Genomic DNA, 24,401 nt, shown 5'->3' with positions numbered 1-24,401 from the left:
TCAAACCAGCGTACTAAGCTTAAATAAAGGAGACTATGAAGGTATGAGAGCAGAGTTGACTAAAGTGGACTGGGAAAATAGATTAAAGTGTAAGACGGTACATGAGCAGTGGTGTACATTCAAGGAGATATTTCACAACTTTCAAGAAAAATATATTCCACTGAGGAAAAAGGGGCGTAAAAGACAGCCATCCGTGGCTAAGTAAAGTAATAAAGGATAGTATCCGACTGAAAACAAGGGCATATAAAGTAGCCAAATCTAGTGAGAGGATAGCAGATTGGGAAGCATTTAAAAGCCAGCAAAGAATAACTAAAAGATTAATTAAGAAAGGGAAGATAGATTATGAAAGTAAACGAGCAAAAAATATAAAAACAGATAGCAAGAGTTTCTACAGTTATATAAAAAGAAAAAGGGTGGCTAAAGTGAATGTTGGTCCCTTAGAGGACGAGACCGGGAAATTAGTAGTGGGGAACATGGAGATGGCAAAAACGTTGAACAAATATTTTGTATCAGTCTTTACAGTAGAGGACAATAAAAATATCCCAACACTGGACAAACAGGGGGCTATAGGGGGGGAGGAGCTAAACACGATTAAAATCACTAAGGAGATGGTACTCAGTAAGATAATGGGACTTAAGGCGGATAAATCCCCTGCACCTGATGGCTTACATCCTAGGGTCTTGAGAGAAGTAGTGGTAGGGATTGCGGATGCATTGGTGGTAATTTTCCAAAACTCCCTGGATTCAGGAAAGGTCCCAGCAGATTGGAAAACTGCTAATGTAACGCCCTTATTTAAAAAGGGAAGTAGACAAAAGGCTGGAAACTATAGATCAGTTAGCCTAACATCTGTGGTTGGTAAAATGTTGGAGTCCATTATTAAGGAAGCAGTAACAGGACATTTGGATAATCATAATTTAATCGGACAGAGTCAGCATGGTTTTATGAAGGGGAAGTCATGTTTGACAAATTTGCTCAAATTCTTTGAGGACGTAACAGGGTGGATAAAGGGGAACCAGTGGATGTGGTGTATTTGGACTTCCAAAAGGCATTTGACAAGATGCCACACAAAAGATTACTGCACAAGATAAAAAAATCACGGGATTGGGGGTAATATACTGGCATGGGTGGAAGATTGGCTATCTAACAGAAAACAGAGAGTTGGGATAAATGGTTCATTCTCAGACTGGCAATCAGTAACTAGTGGTGTTCCGCAGGGGTCAGTGTTGGGACCCCAACTCTTTACAATCTATATTAACGATTTGGAGGAGGGGACCAAGTGCAACATATCCAAGTTTGCCGACGATACAAAGATGGGAGGGAAAGCAGTGAGTGAGGAGGACATAAAAAACCTGCAAAGGGACATAGACAGGCTAAGTGAGTGGGCAGAAATTTGGCAGATGGAATATAGGCCTAGAAATTGAGTTGGCGCCGCGCCAGGGCTTTAGTGCCGGAAATTTAGCGCCGGCGCTAAGTCCCCCTGCGCGCGCCAAAAATTCAGTAGCGCCGCGCCCAGACGGCTGCCGGCGCTACTGGCGGGCGTGAGCGCCTCCCAATGGGCGCTGACTGCCGCATTGCGGCGCTAATCCGGCGCTGCGGGACCCGATGCGGTGCGGCAGGCTGGGGAAGTGCAGGCCTCCTCCTTCAGTTAAGGAGGAGCTGCCTGCACCCGCCCGCTGTCCGTTCAAATATTGAAAAAAATGAGCCCGGCACCTCGGACAAGTGCCGGGCTTGCAGGCCAGACGCATCTGTTCTGCGGGGGGGGGGGGGGGGGGGGGTGGAGGAGTCCGGGGAGGGAGGTGCGGGCCGGCGGCCGGCGGGAAAGCGGCCGGCCGCCGCGCGACCTTAATGCGCCGGCGCTAACTCGGGGAAGACTCGGTTGAAAAAATCTTAGTTGCGGCTGCCACGGGCGAGGCGGCCGCAACTGAATTTCGGCGCTGGGGCCCGTCACCACGGCAACCGGGACGCTGCGCACACCGATGACGCCATCGGTGCCGGCGCAGCGCAACCGGTCTACCGCCGATTCTAGGGCCCCAGGGAATTTCTAAACTGGCCATAACTCCGGCGCTAGGCCCTCTCGCGCCTCAAATGCGGCGCTAAGGCTACTCAATTTCTAGGCCATAATGTTGGAAAGTGTGAGGTTATGCACTTTGGCAGAAAAAATCAAAGAGCAAGTTATTATCTAAATGGAGAGAAACTGCAAAGTGCTACAGTACAAAGGGATCTGGGGGTCCTGGTGCATTAAACACTGAAGGTTACTATGCAGGTACAGCAGGTGATCAGGAAGGCCAATGGAATCTTGGCTTTTATTGCAAGGGGAATGGAGTATAAAAGCAGGGAAGTCTTGCTTCAGTTATACAGGGTACTGGTGAGGCCACACCTGGAATACTGCGTACAGTTTTGGTTTCCATATTTAAGAAAAGATATACTTGCTCTCGAGGCAGTTCAGAGAAGGTTCACTCGGTTGATTCCGGAGATGAGGGGGTTGACTTATGAGGAAAGGTTGAGTAGGTTGGGCCTCTACTCATTGGAATTCAGAAGAATGAGAGGCGATCTTATCGAAACATATAAGATTGTGAGGGGGCTTGATCGGGTGGATGCGGGGAGGATGTTTCCACTGATGGGTGAGACTAGAACTAGGGGGACATAATCTTAGAATAAGGGGCTGCCCTTTCAAAACTGAGATGAGGAGAAACTTCTTCACTCAGAGGGTAGTAAATCTATGGAATTTGCTACCTCAGGGAGCTGTGGAAGCTGCGACATTAAATAAATTTAAAACGGAGATAGACAGTTTCCTAGCTGATAAGGGAATTAGGGGTTACGGGGAGCGGGCAGGGAAGTGGAAGTGAGTCTAGGTTCGGATCAGCCATGATCCTATTGAATGGCGGAGCAGGCTCAAGGGACCGTATGGCCTACTCCTGCTCCTACTTCTTATGTTCTTATGTTCTTACACTGGAAAATGTTATTTGGCATTAACACTGCTTAGGGGAACATTAAAGCCAACATAAATTGCTAACCCTTGGAAAACAGATGCTGAAGATGCTAGCCATGGCTAGGCTGTACACTACCCTCTTTTAGAAACCAAGATCAATATGGAAAAAAAGAACTTGAGCTCTAAACCTTGTGCTAATGGCCCTCTCCATCAGTTTTCACCTGGTAACAAACACTTGGAACATGATGCAGATGGAGTAGGCAGTACGTTTTGCTAGTTTATCTTTATCTTGGTTCAACCTAGTGATCAAGTGGACGTAAAAGATCCCATGGCACTTTATCGAAGAAGAGCAGGGGAGTTATCCCCGGTGTCCTGGCCAATATTTATCCCTCAATCAACATAACAAAAGCAGATTATCTGATCATTATCACATTGCTGTTTGTGGGACCTTGCTGTGCTCAAATTGGTTGCCACGTTTCCCACATTACAACAGTGACTACACTTCAAAAGTACTTCATTGGCTGTAAAGCACTTCGAGACTTCCGGTGGTCGTGAAAGGCGCTATATAGATGCAAGTCTTTCTTTTTCTTTCTTTTTTTATGGAACTCTCACTTGGGTTTTTGGTGGAAGCCTTCTCTCAATCTGGTGACATTTCCCTTTCCTAGCTCTTTTAATATTGGAAATGTTGAAAACATGATAATATTGGCATTTTCTTGCGCAGTAAGTGACACAATGCTGGTTTGATGTCATATAACATGTCTTTATTATTAGTACTGAAGGTTATAAAGCAACACATCAATGTCCACCTCTGTTTCTCATCACTGTTGTTTTCTACTTTCTTCCTGATAACACAAGATCATTGGTTGTATCTGCATTTGTATATTGAATGTAATTATGTTATAATTTTTAGAACTTTTCTAATGAAAACGTGAGTTATAAAGTATGCATATGTTGCAACCAATTTAAGTGTTGGTACAAATGAAGACGACTTTAAACATTCAGACGTTGTATTTGTTAGTAAGAGCCCTACCAACGTGGGTGCTTAACCAATCAAAGTAATGAGACACCTTTGTGTACACGCCAGGATATCCATATGTTCCACACTGTTGACCCCAGCTAACTACTCCCCACACGTAGGCTTCATTTCTTTCATCAGAACAGACTAATGGACCCCCAGAATCACCTTTGCAGGCATCGACTGTTCCATCAAGTTTTCCTGGCCAAGAAAACAAAGTGTGAATATTAAGTCAAGATCTTCAAATTTAAATGAATCTCTGATACAAATTCAAATTTGCCTTCATTCGGTTGATTACATTTTTGAACAATAAAAATAATAAAATAATTTATTTTTTAGTGCTGAAATTAGAAACGTCTGTGTCAATTTGTTGAATAACTTTAGGAATTTCAGGAGGAATTCAATGCAAAATTAAACATTACAAATGCAAAGTTAATTTGGAAAATATTGACAAAAATATATGAGCAAGGAAATGGGACTAAGTAAGTAGCTCTCTCAGGGAGTCAGGCCATGCTCAATTAGCCAAATGGCCTTCTTTTGTGCTGTAAAATTCCATGACTCTGGAAATTCTGCAATGACTAGTTACATCGGACCTCTGCCATTTTTAGGGATTTCCTTCACTTTCGCATTGGAGTTATGGCAGGAGGTCAGCAGAACCATGTGGAATTACAGGGTCCATTTTATATTTAGTTGCTGGAAATTTACACAACATGATTTGGATATATGTTGTTCCATGATACATATAATGCCCATTTAAAAAGTTCAAAAAACATTAAGTACTTGCAGAGTTAGGGTTAAAAAAATTAGGGGCCGAATTATTTTCACCGTTTCGGTAGACTTCCACTGTAACTCCGGCAAGAGTCTGGTGGAACATCCAAAAACTCTACCGGGACCCAGATATGCCAGGTCCTGGCTTTAAATGGGAGTTTCATAGGAACAGGAGTAGGCCATTCAACCCCCAAGCTTGTTCCACCATTCAATCAGATCATGTCTGATCTGGACTTGTAATCCCCTTTGCTCCATATCCCTTGAACCCCTAACACAAATATATTGATCTCAGTGTTGACCATTTCAATTGTCCCAGCATCCACAACCTTTTAGGGGAGTGAGTATTGAAATTTCCACTACCCTTTGTGTGAAAAGGTGCTTCCTGATTTCACTCCTAAATGGCCTACCTCTAATTTTAAGATTTTGCCCCCTTTTTCTAAATTCCCCCACCAGAGGAAATAATTTCTCCATATTTACATTATTAAAACCCCTTACCATTCAAGTGGCCTTGTTTGGAGGCACAGCTTCCATTCATACCAAAAAAGGTCACTGTCATGGAAAGGGTGGGCTGTGAATGGGCCGCCCTACACTGAGAATGTGGTTCCCTAGCCCTAATAGAACCCAGCATATCTTTGGAGTTCGTTAAGCCTCATTTGTCAGGGAAGCGGCTCGGACCACCAAAGATTAAGCTAATTTTAAAAAATTTGCGTTATCAGCCTCCTTGGTAAAGGGGTTGGAGGGGGCGAATAGATTGCCATAAATTGACAAATGATAAAATAAACAACAAACTACAAGAGGAGGCACAGCAGGCATTTGTCAACTAACCCAGCAGGAGGAAGAGGCAATGGAGGCACTGGGAACCCGCTGAGCTGAGGTGATAGCGGAAAGAGATGCGGGAGGTCCTGCACCCACATTTGGTTTGTACAGAACAAGTGCTAATGTTCAACAATAAAAAAGAATTGTTTTCTGACACTCATACTCATATGTGAACAGAACAGCAAGGAAGCACTTGTTAGCATGAAGCTCATTGCATTTCTTGGTCTTTTTCTCTCCATCGGAGCTGGAAGCAGTGAAGAAGCAGAGAGAAATACTGGACCAAGGGCAGGGCTCTCAACAGCATGGACAGCCAACAGAAATTCACCCACACCATCACTCACTAGACCAGATAGAGCCATTCAGGGTCATATAGATAATTCAGATTAGGGGTGGGCACTGGATGCTGCATGACACACAAGGAAGCCAGAACAGGTAGTGGAAGTGGAGAAGGATGTTCCTGAGCAGGAGCTAAGAAAATGTCAGACCTTGGCTGAAAAGCATTTAGACAATGATATGAGGGGTCCTGTCATGAAGAGACAGATGATAGGAGAGCATTGAACTCATATGAAGGTGTAGAAAAGCCTCTCCAAAAATATGCATCAGATGGCAGGGCTAATGCTAGAATCCAATGCCATTCTTTATGGCAACATCAGAGATGGCCACTCAACAACACAGTGCAGTTCGGAGCATTTGACAGCTGCAAAAATCTCCGCTTACATTCCTCAGAACACAGAGGACTAGAGACAAGTGATCTTTTCCAAAGTGCAGGCTTTGACTGATAGCATTCAGGACTTGGGGCCGGGATGAAGAGAATGAAGAGAGCAATATCTACCAAATACGAGACCTCCAGGGCATCATTTCAAATATTTGTTTTCCTGCTGATCAGTAGCAACCAATATCCTGATCCCCGATCCCATGCCTAGTGGGAGAGCAATATATGGCTCAAAAGGTTCTACCTTTCCTCAGGGCAGCAGTATCAGAGAGTTCTTTGCTCGGTCTCCTAAAATGCCTTCACAGGTGAAAAAAAGTCAGTAAGCCAAGTTGTAGCGATTCCAAGCCCAGAGAAGCAGTCTATTGTGGTCCATACTGGGACGCAGTGGCCCTGAGATGTGGACTACTGTCATCCCAAGAGGCTCATAGTTATATAGAGGAGCACTCCACAACTCAGACCCCAAGCCCTCGGGTGGTACTTTGAAGAAGTGTTAGAATATGACTGCAGAAAAATCAAGGTATGATAGGTAAGGAGGTGAGTGAACTGCCACACAATGTAGAGAGAGGTTCAATGACCTCACAAGGGTGGCCATGGTAAGTAAAGGCTCTGGTGCTAATATACATCATATACCACTCATACAGCTTCACTCACCTCCTTAGCTATCATACCTTCCTTAGGGGCTGCACCTTGACATGATGGGAAGCCTTGGATGCTCCTATGACTCCGAGAGCTATGCTGGTGGTAGTACAACTCCTGGTGGGGCCACTCAAAGCAGACAGCTTGAAAGGTAGGTAAAAAGGCAGTCGACCAGTCCAGCTAGTAGGGGGTTGTCATTCAGGTTAATGACCTGTCAATTTAATAATGCCTTTCATTACAGAAAGGCCCAGAGACAAGATACGTCTGTTACAGACTTGCTAATATAAACACCAACTGTGGAGAACCACAATCTGCTGAATGTATGGCAAGGTGATACTCTGATTAGAGTCAAGTATCTTCCTCTGGACAGCCAAAAGTAAGTTGCTTGCCTCATGTGCTGCTAGGCACAAGGGATTCCAACTAACTAACTAACTAACAGAAATATAAGATAGTCACAAATAAATCCAGTAGGGAATTCAGGAGAAACTTCTTTATCCAAAGTGTGTAAGAATGTGGAACTCGCTACCACAAGGAGCAGTCGAGGCGACTAGCATAAAAGCATTTAAGGGGAAGCTAGATAAACACATGAGGGAGAAAGGAATAGAAGGATATGTTGATAGGGTGAGGGGAAGAGTGGTGGGAAGAGGCTCGTGTGGAGCATAAATGTTGGCATAGACCAGTTGGGCCAAATGGCCGGTTTCTGTGCTGTAGACTCTATGGGGGTTATTTTGGTGAAAACAGGTGCTAAATGTGTGCTGTGCTAGTAAGAAACACCTGTTTGAAAGTGAGGATTTAGTACGCATTTTGGGGCTAATTGTTAATGACCATAATTTAAACGTGCCTGCAGGCGCTAAAATGGACACCTGCACATGTAGCACTCAAGCACTGATTAGAAACAATAAATTGGGTTGGGGCGCCAAAGTCGCCTGAGCGCAGGATTTAGCGCAGCGTTCGAGGCTTTAGCGATCGTCAGATATTCAGTTTCATTGCTCCTCGAGGGACACGGGGCGAGGCTCGAGGCGCTCCGCGTCCCTCTTAGGGTACTGAAACTGAATATCGCAGCGCAACGTGCCGCAGCGCCACACGCTGCGGCACGACACGCTGCGGTACTGCAGGCCTTCCTCCCACTGTTAAGGGGGAGGTACCTGCAACAGCGCGATCCCCGCTCACGAGTGCCGGCAAATGAGCCCGGCACCAAGGAGAAGTGCCAGGCTCTCGGGAAACAGCCGGCAATGCCGCGGGGGGGTGGTTAGGAGGCCGGGGACAGAGGTGCTGGCAGGCGGCCGCCGAAAAAGGCGGCCACCCCGCACCTCCACCTTAACTTGCGCCGCTGCCGGCACTGTAAGGCCCCGTGAACCGGGCGCGGGTAGCGAACGGCGCAACTGCGGCGTTCGCTACCAAATATCACGAACGGGGCATGAATGGGGCGCTGTGCACACCGATGATGTCATCGGTGGCGGCGCAGCGCTAATGCCTAACGCCACCATTAGCGCCCCTGCTGAATATCGCGGGAGACGCAGCCAGTGGCGCTACAGCCACTGACTGCCTCTTTAGGCGCTAACAGGTGGCGCTACTCACCCAATTTCTCCCCCAATGTTCCTGGAGCTCTGTATGTGGGCTCCACTCACCCACTTCCACTGAAGGTGTGGAGTACACTGGCTGACAAGCGAACATTGCAGGATGGCTCAGGGACCAATAGAGAGGGCGCCCAAGTTCTCAGGCGTGGCACTGGAGGTCCTGGTGGAGTAGGTCCAGAGGAAGAGGGATGTTCTGTACCCGCAGGGGCAACTAATATAGGAGATCATCGCCTGGGAGGTGACAGCCAGGAGCCCTGGCCCCAGGACTTGGCTCCAGTGACACAAGAAATTTAATGACTTGGCACGAGTGGTTAAATTATGATTCCATCTCACAAACACATTTCTCAATAACTGCACCACCACCAGCATCACAACCTCAACACACTTCATCCATCATCTAACTATACACTGATGTTCACACACCCCATACTGAAGTGGAAGAGGAGCAACAGCTACCTCATCTCCACCCTGCCCCCCACCCCACGACCCCACAGAGGAAGAAGAGGAGGAGGAGGAAAGTGAGGAAGAATGCACTGTGTCAATCGCTACCACAGTCACAGGCACAAGCTCAGAGATTGGCACTACGCATAACTTAGAAGCTAGTGTAGAAGAGGGATCCTCACAGTGGGACACATCAGGCACTAGTGGGCAGCAGCCACGCTGGGTAGAAGGGACAACACCACAGGTGCCATCTTGCCAGGGGACAAGCTTGCATACTAGTTCTGCTGTGGAGGAGTCAGATGAGGACCTTGCAGGGCCCAGCTTTAGAAGAAGGCTGACGGGTTTGACAAACCAAATGCTTGGTGCAATGGACAGCCTGCCTGAAAACTTACAGGTTGTGGCTAGGGGGATGGAGGAGTCTGTCTCCAGCTTGGCCAGTGGCTTGACGTGGAGCCTGGAACCTATCCTCTCCAGCGAGGAGAGGCTGGCCAATTCCATCCAACGATCTGTGGAGTCCGACATCACGCAGCGTCTGATGACTGAGGTCACAGCTTCCACTACAGTCATGGCAGCTTCCATGGAACGGCAAAGTGCTGCAATAGAAGCCCAAACAGCTTCCCTTGCACTACTAGCATCTACCATCGAACAACAAAGTGCTGCAATGGAAGCTCAGGCAGCTGCCATGGTGGCTCCAGGCTCCTCAGTTGAAAGGGGCTTACAGCTTGTCTCCGATGCCCAGAGATCACTCCGATGCCCCGGGGTAGTGGCGTGGGAATCATGCAGCATGAATGTACTGGCCTCTCTCCAGATGCCAGCAATGCTGCTGCCTCCCCCGCCACTCCACCAGTGCCCTTGCCTGTCAGCCGGGTGGCCCCGACTGCTCAAACCCATGCTGAGCTGGTGCAGTCTGAGGCGGGGCCATCACGGCCCACAGCCTCTCGAGGGCGTCGCAGGAGGACATCTGAACTGCCCTCTTCAGATTCTCAGCAGCCATCCGCCTTGCCTGCTGCTGCCACTGGGGTTGCACTCGTAGAAGGTCTAGAGCAGGCAAGCACACTTACAGGATAGCCACTGAGGGTAAGCACTAAGGTGAATAATTTAATATTTGTTAGTTGTGCCATGCTTCCATTGTTTGCTTTTCCTGCAGATAAAGACTGATTATGGTAATTGAGTAGTGGTGGAATTGATGTTTTTTTTTTATTGTGGTCTTCATGGGGAAGAGGTTGAAAGGATTGAGTGCAGATGATAGACTTCCTGATGGATCTTCAGTTGTGGAAGGCAAGACATGTGGCAACAGTGCTCTGGAGTCCGGTGGTGGAGCACATCTCTCAAAATCTTCAATTAGATGGCGGCGAGCATCCCTCCCAGGTGGAACTCTCTGGTGCTCCCCCTGGTCCCTCTCCTCTTCCTCTTGCTCCTCCGCCTCTTCCTCCTCTTGTGGCTCCTGAGCTTGACCCTCTGGCACAACTTCTGGCGGTAATGGCTGATCTCTCATGATCGGCAGATTGTGGAGCGTGCAGCAAATCACCATGAATCTGGAGACTTTCTCGGCCAAGTACTGCAGGGCACCTTCTGACTGGTCAAGGCATTTAAACCTCTGCTTGAGGACCCCAATGGCTGCTCAATGATATTTCTGGTGGCTGAGTGGCTCTCATTGTATGAGTGCTCAGTTGATGTCTGGGGGTTTCTCAGGGGAGTCATGACCCATGGCATCAGAGGGTATCGCTTGTCACCTAGTAATCAGCCATGCGCATTGCATTGGGGCTCAAAGATCTGTGGGACAAATGACTGTCTCATTATAAACGCATTGTGGTAGCTCCCTGGATAGCAGGCATTTACCTGCATGATGTGCTGCCGGTGGTCGCACACGAGCCGCACATTGAGGAATGGAATCCCTTCCTGTTCCTGAATACCTCCGAGTTTGCCACATGCCGGAGGTCAATGGCTTCCTGGATCATGGGAAATCCCGCAATCCTGTTGAATCCTAGAGCTCTCTGCCTCTTGTCTTCTCTGGCAATAGTGAATGATATATAGTCATTCCTCAGAGCTTATTGAGCCGCAGCGACCTCCCTCATGCAGAAATGCACAGTGGAATGTGATATGTGACTGATATCACTTGCGGCCGCCTGGAAGGTTCCAGTAGCATAAAAATGAAGTACTACTGTGAACTTGACTGCCACAGACAATTCAGTCCTGGCTGAGATGGGAGTCTTTGTTCCACAAGGCCACAGATATCTTTGATGACGTCCTTGGTAAAGCGTAGCATCCTCATGCACTGGTCTTAGGTCATGTGAATGTAGGAATAGCACTCTCTGAAGTCCCTGGGTAGATAGGACCTCCTGCTGAAAGCCCTCCTCGCCAATGTTCCCTCTCATTTTTTGGGGGCTGTACCGCCCCTTTAATGGGCTGAGCAGCCCATTCAAAAATCTGCGCATGAACGGTTTTTGCATTTAAAAGCCGGTGAGCTGGCTGTGTGGGAGCTCCAGAGTACTGCACAGATTAAAAGGAGCATTGCTTCTCGCCCTCCTGTTCCTCCTGTCCCTCTCTCCTGCAGCAGCTGGTGCTGCTCTGCCTGGCATCATGCAGGCCAAGGGAGACCCCTAGCAAGATGCTGATGACCAAGCACTCCCTTTCTCCTGGTGACTCCTATAAGGTGTCCAATAAGGTAGATTAGCACATCACCCACTCTATGGATGCTCAGTTGTTGAGTATATTCAAGGCTGAGATAGATAGATTTTCAGACTCTAGGGAATCAAGGGATATGGGGATCGGATGGGAAAGTGGAGTTGAGGTCAAAGATTAGCCATGATCTTATTGAATGGCGGAACAGGCTCGCGGGGCCATACGGCCTACTCCTGCTCCTAGTTCTTATGTTTAGATGAAGTCCTGAGAGAATTTCCGGGAAAAATGTTGAGAGAGTGTTGGTGAAGTCTTGTCCCAGAAAGTCTCCCGATGTGTCTCAAAAGTCCTCTTCAAATGCAGTGTAGTCAGTCGATCTCAATCAGCAAGTGAACAGTGAAAGCTGAGCATGGCTGTAAGTAGCACTCAAAATCCTCAGCAACGACTTCTTTACTCCTGTTCAGCTGGTCGCTGTTAGGAGAGGTCATTAAATGAAGCGTTACCCACCAAAATGCCGTGCACCCTCTTTAATGAGCGCTAGCAGGTAATTTAATTGTCAATGAGCCCCTTAACGATCCTCTGTGCAGCCATTTCTAGCGTGCACTTCAACTCCTATACCAAGATGGCGTCTTGCACTAAACACAGGCTAAACCGGCTTTGTAGCTTAAGACCCCATCTTGGCCATCCTCGGAGGCCTTTTAGCCCCTAAAGTATCCAGGAAAATCGCCCCCAGTGTAACTCTATATGTAACTAACTTAGCTATTATACTCTTTCTCTCTCAATCCCTAGAAGTCAGGAAAACTTGCTTTTGCTAAGGCCAACCTATCCAAACTCAAGCAGCATCTTGGCAATGAGTGTTACTTCTATCAACCTTGCACAACAGCTCAGTGCCGGAAGACGTTCAATGACCTCATACAGTGCAGCCAAGGCAGTCACACCTGTGACAATGCACTGTGATAAACATGTTTCCTATTTCCACTCAACTTACCCTCACTGCATTGAGCACCATCTACAACTTTTTAGCAAAGTACACATGGTACCACAATATTGTTTACACCACTTCCTTCCTCTACAAATGTGCCTTCAAACAGAGCTTAACATGAAAGGATGCTGTAAAAGGCTCACATGATATTTAATTGCTCCTTTCCTGCAACTGTGATCACTCCCATTACAAATGCTCACTAACCCTTAGATTTGATGCCATAAAATGGCAAAAATGGGGCCTCACACAGTCCATGCAGTGACTCACAACTAACACCATAAACCAGCCACAGAGGTTTCCCCAAGCCTTCATCTGCCCACCCCATGTGAGGAGGAAGCCCTGGAACTGTTGAGCAGTGGGAGACAGGCAATTGGAGAGGAACAGGCTTACAATTTAGCTTGATCATGCAATTCATCTACTCATGTCTCTTCAGCACCTGCAGCACATATACAGGCCTATAAATTCGGCCACACAGCGATGGTTTTTCTGGAACTAAACGGCCTACTAAGCCGCCAATATGGCGGGCAGGAAGCGTGCGCACACTTCAGGCCGGAAATGCACCACCTGCTACATTAGTAGAGGAGGTTGCACTGCTGGCAGGAGCACACGTCGGCAACATTCTAAACTCTGCATAATGTAGGTAAATTAGGGTCCTTTGGTTCTTGCAGGACCTGTTTTCCATTTTCAATCACCTCAGTGCTTCACTTGCCAAGTGCTAACGGATGGCGCTAACCAGCATGAAGGCCTCCTCATCAGCGCTATTTAAAGGGATCATGCAGTATTTATAGGTTAGTTGCTGGTTTATTATTTCTGGCTGCTGCTTGATTTCTAGGTGCTTTTTGGTGTGTTGTATCAGTCTGAAAAGTTTATTTTGTCTGCACAGGGAAATTTTGGTGCTTTTGCACCAGTATCAGCAGTGGCTGAGTGGGTAGCACTCTCGCATTCTGAGTCAGAAGGTTGTGGGTTCAAGTTCCACTCCAGGGACTTGACCACAAAAATCTAGGCCGACACCCCAGTGCAGTACTGAGGGAGTGCTGCATTGTTGGAGGTGCCATCTTTCAGATGAGACGTTAAACTGAGGCCCTATCTGCTCTCTCAAGTGGATGTAAAAGATCCCATGGCACTATTTCGAAGAGTAGGGGAGTTATCCCCAGTGTCCTGGCCAATATTTATCCCTCAATCAACATAACAAAAACTGATTATCTGGTCATTATCACATTGCTGTTTGTGGGAGCTTGCTGTGCGCAAATTGGCTGCCGCGTTTCCTACACGACAACAGTGACTACACTCCAAAAGTACTTCATTGGCTGTAAAGCACTTTGGGATGTCTGGTGGTTGTGAAAGGTGTTATATAAATGCAAGTCTTTCTATCCTACAACAGTCCTCTGTACCGCCTTTATTCCAACCAAGCCACCAAGTTTCAGGCTGGCTTTTGGGCGACAGGGGTTATCCTCTCCGGACATGGCTCATGACAGCAGAGCAGGCCTATAATGAGAGCTATGCTGCTACAAGGAACAGCATTGAGCAAACAATATGTGTGCTGAAACAACACTCCTGCTGCCTGGACCATTCTGGAGGAGCTTTGCAGTACACCACTGAGCAGTTATCCAGATATGCCGTCGTCTGCTGTATGCTCCACAACTTCGCCATCATGAGGGACCAGCCCTAGCCATAAACTGGGCAGCAATAAGTACAGGGGGGGAGGAGCAGGATGAGGAGGAAGAGAGGCAGTAACCACCAGAGCCCCTATTTGCCCGAACTCTGAGTCAAGATCATTGAGGAGCGCTCCAACTAAATCAGCTCTCCCATTCCCTATTCCCACAATCCTTACCAATCTTCTTACAGCCACCATCTGATTGTCTTCCTTCACTCCAAACTTATAGGTCTGGCCCTCACTTCACTACAAAGACAATTGCCAACACCAAATCCAGAACTAAAACCAAATGATTGTAATTAGAAGGTTAAAATATTGTGTGCTGCCTGCATTGCTAGTAACTAGCATGGGCAGTTCACACCCCAACCTTTGCACACCCATTTTCGGGCGCAATGCAAATCGTAGTCCATAATCTGTCATGAGGACAGGTTGCATAAACTTGGCTTGTATTCCCTTGAGTTTAAAAGATTGAGGAGTGATCTAATCGAGGTGTTTAAAATGATAAAAGGGATTAGATAGGGTAGATACAGAAAAAACTATTTCCTCTGCTGGGGAATCCAGAACAAGGGGTCACATTCTTATTAGACGTTTAGGAGTGAAATCAGGAAGGACTTCTTCATACAACGGGTAGTGGAAATCTGGAACTTGCTCACCAAAAGGCTGTGGACGCTGACTCAATTGAAATTTTCAGAACTGAGATACTTAATAACAATAATAAAGGGATATGGAGCAAAGGCAGGTAAATGGAGTTGAGATTCAGATCAGGCATGATTCAATTGAATAGTGGAACCGCTTTGAGGGGCTCAATGGCCTACTCCTGTTCCTATGTTCCAATGTTTCATCACAGTACATTGTGAATCCCTTGTGTCATACCTTGTACTGCAAGTGCTATAGCCATCTACCCATGCTTACCTATTCGACTTGTGTCCTCCTAAGTGTCCCACAGCATCAAACAAAGGGAGAACTGCAAAAGGAACCTGCTTTCTCTGTATCTTTTCACTCACGCTGCCAATCACCCGCCCCCTTCCAAGCAGCAGCTCAGCAACACCCACCCAGGAGAATAGTTCATGAGCCTGAGGGGAGTGTGCAAGGTGAGACACTGAGCATGAGTGAGCGGGCGGATCAGGGGATGCAAGATACGGAGGTACAGGCTGTTGGCTAAACAGTCAGGAGATGGCCACCCTCAGCTGAGAAGATCTCTAGAATCCTATATTTAAAAGAAAGATGCTTCCAGAGCATTTTGATGTAGAGGCACTGGAAGTGGTTTCCCAGAAAGTGTTGCAGATGTTGGAGGAGTCGACTAACTGGCGCCATGAAGGATGTTTACACAGCATTGCAATCAACCTTGGTGTGCAGGGCAACTCCAGATTGATCTGCAGCATAGAGGAACTAAGGGCACTCACAGCTTCTGGCATGGAAGCTGTGAGTGCTGCCATAGACCCATTGGGTGTCAGAGTGGAGGGGGCTGTCTCTTCCAGCCTCCAAACAATTGGGCTGGAGCCTAGAGAAGTATCTCTAGGGGCTTCAATGATCTAATTGGTACTATTCAAGCAGCATTCTTGTTGTTCAGTGACCAACCAGACCCAATACCCATGACTAGAAGCCTGTAGACGTGGACTTCCATGATGATACTGTCTCTCGGACAGTACCATAGGTGCACCCACCTACCTGCACATGCGACAGAAAGCAGCCATGACCAGGCTACCCTTGCAGCAGCAAACAAGATGCAGCTGCCTTGAAACGAGGGCCACTCAATCTCAAAAGATGCTACCCTTCTGGCACCAAAAAATAGTAGGAGATTGGGAATGAAAAGGCACACAATTACAGGCACCGAGGAAAACACTGTGCTAATAAAGAGTAGGAAGGCTCAATTAATTTTTTACCTTAATGATGTGGTAGCAACACAATAATGTGGCTAGATGGTAAAAATTAAACATTTAGCATTTCTGTCACATTATAGCCAAATGTCTGCACTTCAGAAAGGGGACACATGGAGATTAAGAGGATTATTTTGGCCAAAGGGTGAAACCAGGAGCTAAATGGGTGCAGTGCTAATAAGACTAGCCTATTTGAAAGTCTGGATTTAGCACACATTTTGGTCCTAATTGTTGATTACCATAATTTAAACTTGCCTGGAGGTGGTAAACCAGAAACCTGCAGATTTAGCACTCAAGCACTAATTAGATGCAATTTTTGTGGAGCAGTATATGGGGGCTCCTCGCACTCACTTCCACTGAAGATGTGGAACGCTCTGGCTGGCACACAGCGGCATGTTACAGACAATGTTCCCTTTAATTTGTTTTGAGTGTGCGGCCTCTTTAATGGGCTGTGCATGTGCGGTTATTTCTATTGAAAAGCTGGTGAGCCGGCCTGCGTGGGACTTGCAGAGCTCTGTGTGGCAGCGCGGCTGCACAGCTTAATGGGGACATTGGTTGCTGAATGGCTGAGGGACCGAAGGAGAGAGCACACAAGATTTTGGATATGGCACTGGAGGCCCTGGTGGAGGAGGTTCAGAGAAGGAGGGATGTCCTGTATCTGCCGGGGGGGGGGGTGGACGCCACCTCATTCTTCTCGCCCTGCAGCAGCTGGTGCTGCTCTGCCTGGTCTCAGGTCCTCCTCCCATTCCTCATCCAGACCAAAGGGAACCTTCAGCAAGATGCCCATGACCAAGCACTCCCTTTCTCCTAGTGACTCCTATAAAGGTGTCCAATAAGGTGCAGTAGCACAGCACTTACTCCTTTTAGGTGAAGTCATCAGAGAACTTTCGGAATATATGTTGCTCAAGTGTTGGTGAAATCTTGACAATGGACTGGATTTTGTCAATGAGGGTGCGTTGGGGCGGGACTGCTGGTTTTTGGGTTTCAGTTCTGCCCCCAACTACGTCTGACAACCCATGCTATTTTCCCTTGATTGACCTTGTTAAGCCTGCGGGCTTACTGGCCAATTAAGGAAAGCTGATGACAGAGGACGTCAGCGTATGACATTTCATCTGTCGAAAATGTTTTGACAGATGAGTTGTCAGCATTTGACAGCTTTGAGAAGCTGTCAAATACTGACAATCTCTATTCTAAGGTGAGCCCTTGCACAGAAGGCTCACCAACACCTCTTTCAGGAAAGATAGGCAAAAAGGAAAGGGAGGTGGGGTAGCATTACTGGTTAAAGAAGGGATTAACACAATTGTAATGAAGGATATTAGCTCTGATGAGGTGGAATCTGTATGGGTAGAATTGATAAATACTAAGGGGAAAAAAACGTTAGTGGGAGTGGTTTATAGACCTCCAAACAGTAAGGTGGAGGTTGGGGATGGCATTAAACGGGAAATTAAAGAAGCGTGCAATAAGGGCACAGCAGTCATCATGGGTGACTTTAATCTACATATAGATTGGGCCAACCAAATGAGTAACAATACTGTGGAGGAGGAATTCCTGGAGTGTTTACGGGATGGTTTCCTGAACCAATATGTTGAGGAACCAACCAGAGATCAGGCCATCTTAGACTGGGTATTATGTAACGAGAAAGGATTAATTAGCAATCTTGTTGTAAGAGGCCCCTTGGTTGGAGCGATCATAATATGATCGAATTCTTCATTAAGATGGAGAATGAAGTAGTTGACTCGGAGACTAGGGTCCTCAATTTAAATAAAGGAAACTATGATGGTCTGAGGAGCGAGTTGGGTAGGATTGATTAGGGATGGCACTCAAAGGGTTGACGGTGGATAGGCAATGGCAAACATTCAAAGACCGAATGGATGAACTACAGAATTTGTTCATCCCAGTTTGGCATAAAAATAAAACAAAAAAGGTGACCCAACTGTGGCTAACAAGGGAAATTAGGGATAGCATAAGGTCCAAGGAGAGGGCATATAAATTGGCCAGAAAAAGCAATAATCCTGAGGATTGGGAGCAGTTTAGGATTCAACAAAGGAGGACAAAGGGATTAATTAAGAAAGGGAAGATAGAATATGAGAGTAAGCTTGCAGAGAACATAAAAACTGACTGTAAAAGCTTTTATAGATATGTGAAGAGAAAAAGATTGGTGAAGTCAAGCATAGGTCCCTTGCAGTCAGAATCAGGGGAATTTATAATGGGGAACAAAGAAATGGCAGACCAACTAAATACATATTTTGGTTCTGTCTTCACAAAGGAGGACACAAATAACCTCCCAGAGATGCCGGGGAACATAGGGTCTGATGAAAGGGTGGAACTGAAAGAAATCAGTATTTGTAGGGAAATGGTGTTAGGAAAATTGATGGAACTGAAGGCCGATAAATCCCCAGGGCCTGATAATCTACATCCCAGGGTACTTAAGGAAGTGGCCCTAGAAATAGTAGATGCATTGCTGGTCATCTTCCAGAACTCGATAGACTCTGGAACGGTACCCATGGATTGGCGGGTAGCTAATGTTACCCCACTATTCAAAAAAGGTGGTAGAGAAAAGGCGGGGAATTATAGACCGGTAAGCTTGACATCGGTAGTGGGGAAAATGCTAGAGTCCATTATAAAAGATGTAATAGCAGAGCACTTGGAAAGCAGTGACTGGATCGCACAAAGTCAACATGGATTTACAAAAGGTAAATCATGCTTGACTAATCTACTGGAATTTTTTGAGGATGTAACTGGTAAAATAGATAAGGGAGAACCAGTGGATGTGGTGTATTTGGACTTTCAGAAGGCTTTCGATAAGGTCCCGCATAAGAGATTAGCGTGCAAAATTAAGGCACATGGGATTGGGGGCAAGGTATTGACTTGGATAGAGAACTGGTTGGCGGACAGAAAGCAAAGAGTTGGAATAAACGGGTCGTTTTCCGAGTGGCAGGCAGTGACTAGTGGGGTACCGCAAGGATCGGTCCTAGGACCCCAGCTGCTCACAATATATATTAATGATCTGGACGAGGGAATTGGATGTAATATCTCCAAATTTGCAGACGACACAAAGCTGGGTGGGAGGGTATGCTGTGAGGAGGATGTCGTGAAACTCCAGCACGATTTGGACAGGTTGGGTGATTGGGCAGAAACATGGCAAATGCACTATAATGTGGATAAGTGTGAGGTTATCCACTTTGGTGGCAAAAACAGGAAGGCAGATTATTATTTGAATGGTAATAGATTGGGAGAAGGGAAAGTGCAAAGAGACCTGGGTGTTCTTGTACACCAGTCGCTGAAGGTAAGCATGCAGGTGCAGCAGGCGGTTAAGAAGGCAAATGGTATGTTGGCCTTCGTAGCAAGAGGGTTCGAGTACAAGAACAAGGATGTCTTGCTGCAGTTGTACAGGGCCTTGGTGAGACCACACCTTGAGTATTGTGTGCAGTTTTGGTCGCCTTACCTGAGGAAGGACGTTCTTGCCATGGAAGGAGTGCAGCGAAGATTCACCAGGCTGATACCTGGGATGGCAGGAATGACGTATGAGGAGAGATTGTGTCGATTGGGCTTATACTCACTGGAGTTTAGAAGATTGAGAGAGGATCTCATCGAAACCTATAAAATTCTGTCAGGCCTGGACAGACTAGATGCAGGAAGGATGTTTCTGATGGCTGGGGAGTCCAGAACCAGGGGTCATAGTCTAAGGATAAGGGGTAAGCCATTTAGGACTGAAATGAGGAGGAATTTCTTCACCCAGAGAGTGGTGAACCTGTGGAATTCTCTGCCACAGAGGGCGGTGGAGGCCAGTTCATTAAGTATATTCAAGAAAGAGTTGGATATATTTCTTAAGGCTAAAGGGATCATGGGATATGGGGAGAAGGCAGGGACCGGGTACTGAATTTGGATGATCAGCCATGATCTCATTGAATGGCGGAGCAGGCTCGAAGGGCCGAATGGCCTACTCCTGCTCCTATCTTCTATGTTTCTATGTTTCCTCAGCAGAAAGCAGATGGCTGCTACATCTGAGAATGCAGCAGCCATTCTGTCATCTCTGCCATTGACATGAGGCACCTCCGGATCCTCAAAGGTTGAAGCCTGCAGGAAGAAGCAAAGGTAAGGAAACTTTTTCCAACACTTTACACTCGCCTCTCATACTTACCTCTCCACACTTGCACCAATCACTCACCGCTACAGCGGACTTTTCAATCCCTCTCACCCCCGCAGACCCACTGCTCACCTTGCTGACCCTGGTGAGGTTCGCAGCCATCGGGAAGCCCGCATTTGCAGGGGTAAAATGGGGATAAGCCTCAAAACTGCCCGTTAACTATCTGTTAACAGGCAGTTAATTGGCTCGAATCCCCTTCCTGCCTCAAGGAGATGGGTCCCTGCTCGACTCGGGGACCCGCCTCCCGGGAAGATGGCACGGAGGCGGGTTGGGAGCGGGGTCGGTACCCACTCCCAGTTTCTGCCATTTTCCCGGCAGTCCCGCCTCCATAGCCGCCTCCCCAGGGCTGGGAAAATGCCCCCCAAAGTGTCCCAGAACGTCTCCCGATGTGTTTCAGAGGTCCTCCTTACAGCTCCAGCAGCAATGAACATGAAATGGTGAGTATCCCTTTAAGTAGTGCTTGAAATAGACATCAACGGCATGTTTACCCTCAAATGGCTGGTTATTTGAAGCGTTAGCCGTCAAAATGCCTTGCCGCCTCTTTAATGAGTGCTAGCAGGCAGTTTAAATGGCAATCAGCTGTTTAACAAGCCTCTGGGCGGCCATTCCTTGTGCTGGCTTCAACCCCTATACCAAGATGGCGTCCTGTGCTAAACGCGGGCTAAACTGGCGTTTCAACTCAAGACCTCATCTTGGCCACCGTGGAGGATTGTTAGCACCTGTACGCGCTGTCGAAAATAGCCCCCACAACTTTTCTACTGTGAGCTGGGATAGCATCCAGATGAAGGCATCTCAGATTAGCTGCACCCAAGCATATCAAGCAGCCAGAAAAGGGTGAATCATTTGCACCTCTTCCTGCAGTGAGTCATTTGCTGCCTGCCTAGTCACCTTGCTACCCTTGCACTCCTTCCTCTTCATTCCCTGGGGTATGCACAAGGTGACCTCTTTGAAGAACGATGTTGTGCAGCATGCAACACAACACCACAATCCTTGACACCCTGGCAGGCCTGTGTTGCAGTGCTCCCCAATTGATCAAGCCACTTTAAGCAACTTCAGAATGCCACTTGTCTTTTCAATTATTATTCTGGTAGCACCATGGACCTTATTGAAACAGTGATCAGCTGACGTCCTAGGCAGCCAAAAGAGTGCTATCAGCCACTGTTGCAGAGGTAGCACTGATCTCCAAAGATCCACTCAGATATCTGTCGTTCTGCAACAAAAAGTGATTGAGGCAGTCTGCTGTACCAAGTGAATGAACCATGGCAGCTTCTAGAAAACTATGCATTACCAGAATTATTTTGTGGTTGTGGTCCGAAATCAACTGCACATTCAGTGGCTGAAACTGGTAATGCAGTAGATGTAATTTATCTAGATTTTCAAAAGGCCTTTGATAAGGTACCACATAATAGACTGATGAACAAGGTCAGAAAATGTGGAGTCAGGGGACAAGTAGCAGAATGGATAGCTAGCTGGCTTCAAGACAGAAAGCAGAGAGTGGGGTAAAAGGTAGCTATTCACAGTGGCAGAAGGTGGTTGGGGTGTTCCACAAGGATCAGTGCTGGGACCACTGTTGTTCACAATTTATATTAATGATTTAGACTTTGGAATCAAAAACACTATTTCTAAATTTGCGGATGACACCAAATTGGGGGGGATAGTCAATGCTGAGGAGGACTGCAACAAATTACAGGAGGACATTAATAAACTTGCGAATGAAGTTCAACACAGATAAATGTGAGGTATTACATTTTGGTTGGAAGAATAGGGAGGTTGTGGCGGAGCCACCAAAGGACTCAGATCGTTTGTATATAATTCCTTTAACAACATGTTAGCTACAGTCTGAGTCTGTATCTTTATTTATGCTGTTTAACTGTACAGAGCGTGGTTACTTTAACAGCGCGGCTAAAACGTGATGACGTCATGACGTTCATCAAGTGATCCCCCACTGGCGGGAAAATGTGATGACGTCATGACGTCAGCCACGGGACTGCAGGGGCAGTCCTCGTGGAGCCTCCAGAGAGAGCAGACCTACATTCGATGTTATTCTGCAGTTTCTTGTTAAAGCCTGTTTGTTTCATTGAAGTTCGTTTTGTTTGATCGCCTGAGTAGAACTCAGTCTTTTAGTTAAGAACCCACGTTCCTACATTGGTGACCCCGACTTTCGTGAACAGTTTTCGCGGAAGATCTTCAGCATGGACACGAACGCCGTGACTCTGAAACTGCCACAGTTCTGGGAGCAACAACCAGCCGCGTGGTTTATCCAGGCTGAAGCCCAGTTTGCCATCCGGAACATCGTCGCGGATCAGACCCGTTATTACTACGTGGTCTCCGCCCTCGATAGCGCCACTGCCTCGCGGATCGTCAGCCTCCTCGGTAGTCCTCCTACTGACAGCAAGTATAATACGTTAAAGGCGCGGTTGCTACAGGTCTTCGGGCTCTCGAAGTCAGAACGCGCTCACCGGCTCCTCGCTATGCCCGGCCTCAGGGACTCCAAACCGTCCGAGCTCATGAGCCAAATGCTCACGCTCTTAGGTGCCGAACTGGAATGCTTCCTCTTCCGGGAGCTATTCCTTTGCCAACTGCCGGAGCAGGTGCAGGCTGCCCTAGCCAGATCTGAGATTACAGACGGCGCCGAGCTTGCTGCCGAAGCAGATATGATTTTCACAGTAACCCAGCAGTGCTGCGTGGCCACGAGGCACCCATCCCCCACAGATGCGACTCCAGCTCCTCTTGCAGCGGGCTGGTGCTCCTACCATGCCCGTTTTGGTGCGAAAGCACGACGCTGCAGCTCTCCCTGCAGTTTTTCGCCCAAGAAAAAAACAACAAAGCTCCTGCAGCGTTCCTGGCGCGCCGCGGCTGCGATGGCCATCAGATCTACGGGGAAACTTCTTTACATCACCGATTCCCTATCGGGTCGACGTTTCCTTTGTGACACCGGGGCGCAGTGTAGCATCCTACCTGCGTCGAATCTCGATATGCAAGCTGGGAACCACGGTTTTTCCCTCGTGGCGACTAATGGCGCAGCCATTCGAACTTTCCGAAAGCGGCAGGTCCAAGTCTGTTTCGGCGGTCAGCGCTTCCATTGGGAATTCGTCACGGCCACAGTCTCGCAGGCCATCCAAGGGGCGGATTTTCTGTGAGCCAACGGCCTCCTCGTCGAGGTCCGGCACCACCAGTTGATCAACGTGGCCACCTTCCGCTCGATTCCATGCCACACGGTACCACTGTGGCGTGCTCTGTCGCCTGTGCGTTCCCTTCTCCGGATGACTTCACTCGGCTCCTCGGAGATTTCCCGGAGCTGACAAGGCCCACTTTCTCCTCCTCGGCCACGAAGCATGGTGTTGAACATCATATCACCACTACTGGCTCCCCGGTTTATGCACGGGCTAGAAGGCTCGAACCCGGCAAGCTCGCGGCTGCGAAAGCGGAGTTCGACATGATGGAGCGGCTGGGGATTATTCGCCGGTCGAATAGTCCCTGGTCTTCGCCTCTCCACATTGTTACAAAACCGGGCGGCGGCTGGCGGCCATGCGGTGACTACCGACGCCTGAACGACGCCACAACTCCTGATCGGTACCCGATCCCGCATATTCAGGATTTCTCGGCCCATTTGGCAGGAAATTCTATCTTTTCTAAAGTCGACTTCGTCCGGGGGTATCACCGGGTTCCCGTGCACCCCCGCAAGATGTCACGAAAACCGCAGTCATCGCCCCTTTCGAGTTCCTGCGGATGCCGTTTGGCTTGAAGAACGCGGCACAGGCTTTCCAGCGCTTAATGGACTCCGTGCTCCGAGACCTAAACTTCATCTTCGTCTACCTCGACGACATTCTCATCGCCAGCACTAGCAAGGAAGAGCACATCTGCCATTTGCGTACCCTCTTTACACGCCTCAGCCAGCACGGTTTGATCATCAACCCAGCCAAGTGCCAGTTCGGCCTGCAGCGGATCGATTTCTTGGGACACCGCATAACATCAGATGGTGCCGTCCCCTTACTGACGAAGGTGGAAGCTGTTACCTCTTTCCCGCGCCTGCCAACCGTCAAGGCCCTGTAAGAGTTCCTGGGGATGGTCAATTTATATTACTGATTCGTCTCTAAGGTGGCTCAGCTAATGCAGCCTTTGTACGGGGCCCTCAAGGGCAAGTCCGGTAAGGATCTAATCAGCTGGACGGCCGAGATGGACCAGGCGTTCATCAACACCAAGAGCGCTTTGGCCAACGCAACCATGC

At 47.8% G+C, this 24,401-nt stretch overlaps 1 protein-coding gene across 2 annotated transcripts in view; it reads right to left on the bottom strand.

Moving 5' to 3' along the window:
• Positions 1–3,668: 3,668 nt before the first annotated feature.
• cfi (complement factor I) overlaps positions 3,669–24,401 on the bottom strand; it is a 120,132-nt gene continuing 99,399 nt past the window's right edge. For both annotated transcript variants that reach the window (XM_085961597.1, XM_085961607.1), the window contains one exon: positions 3,669–4,145. In XM_085961597.1, the coding sequence (XP_085817723.1) occupies positions 3,928–4,145 (218 nt within the window). In that variant the 3' untranslated portion in view covers positions 3,669–3,927. The remainder of the gene's footprint in view (positions 4,146–24,401) is intronic.

Source organism: Somniosus microcephalus, chromosome 2 (assembly GCF_052327205.1).
Source record: "Somniosus microcephalus isolate GS21.2 chromosome 2, FLI_Smic_1.0, whole genome shotgun sequence".
NCBI lineage: Eukaryota > Metazoa > Chordata > Chondrichthyes > Squaliformes > Somniosidae > Somniosus > Somniosus microcephalus.
Note: the sequence above shows the minus strand (reverse complement) of the source record. Positions and strands in the feature narration are given on the sequence as shown.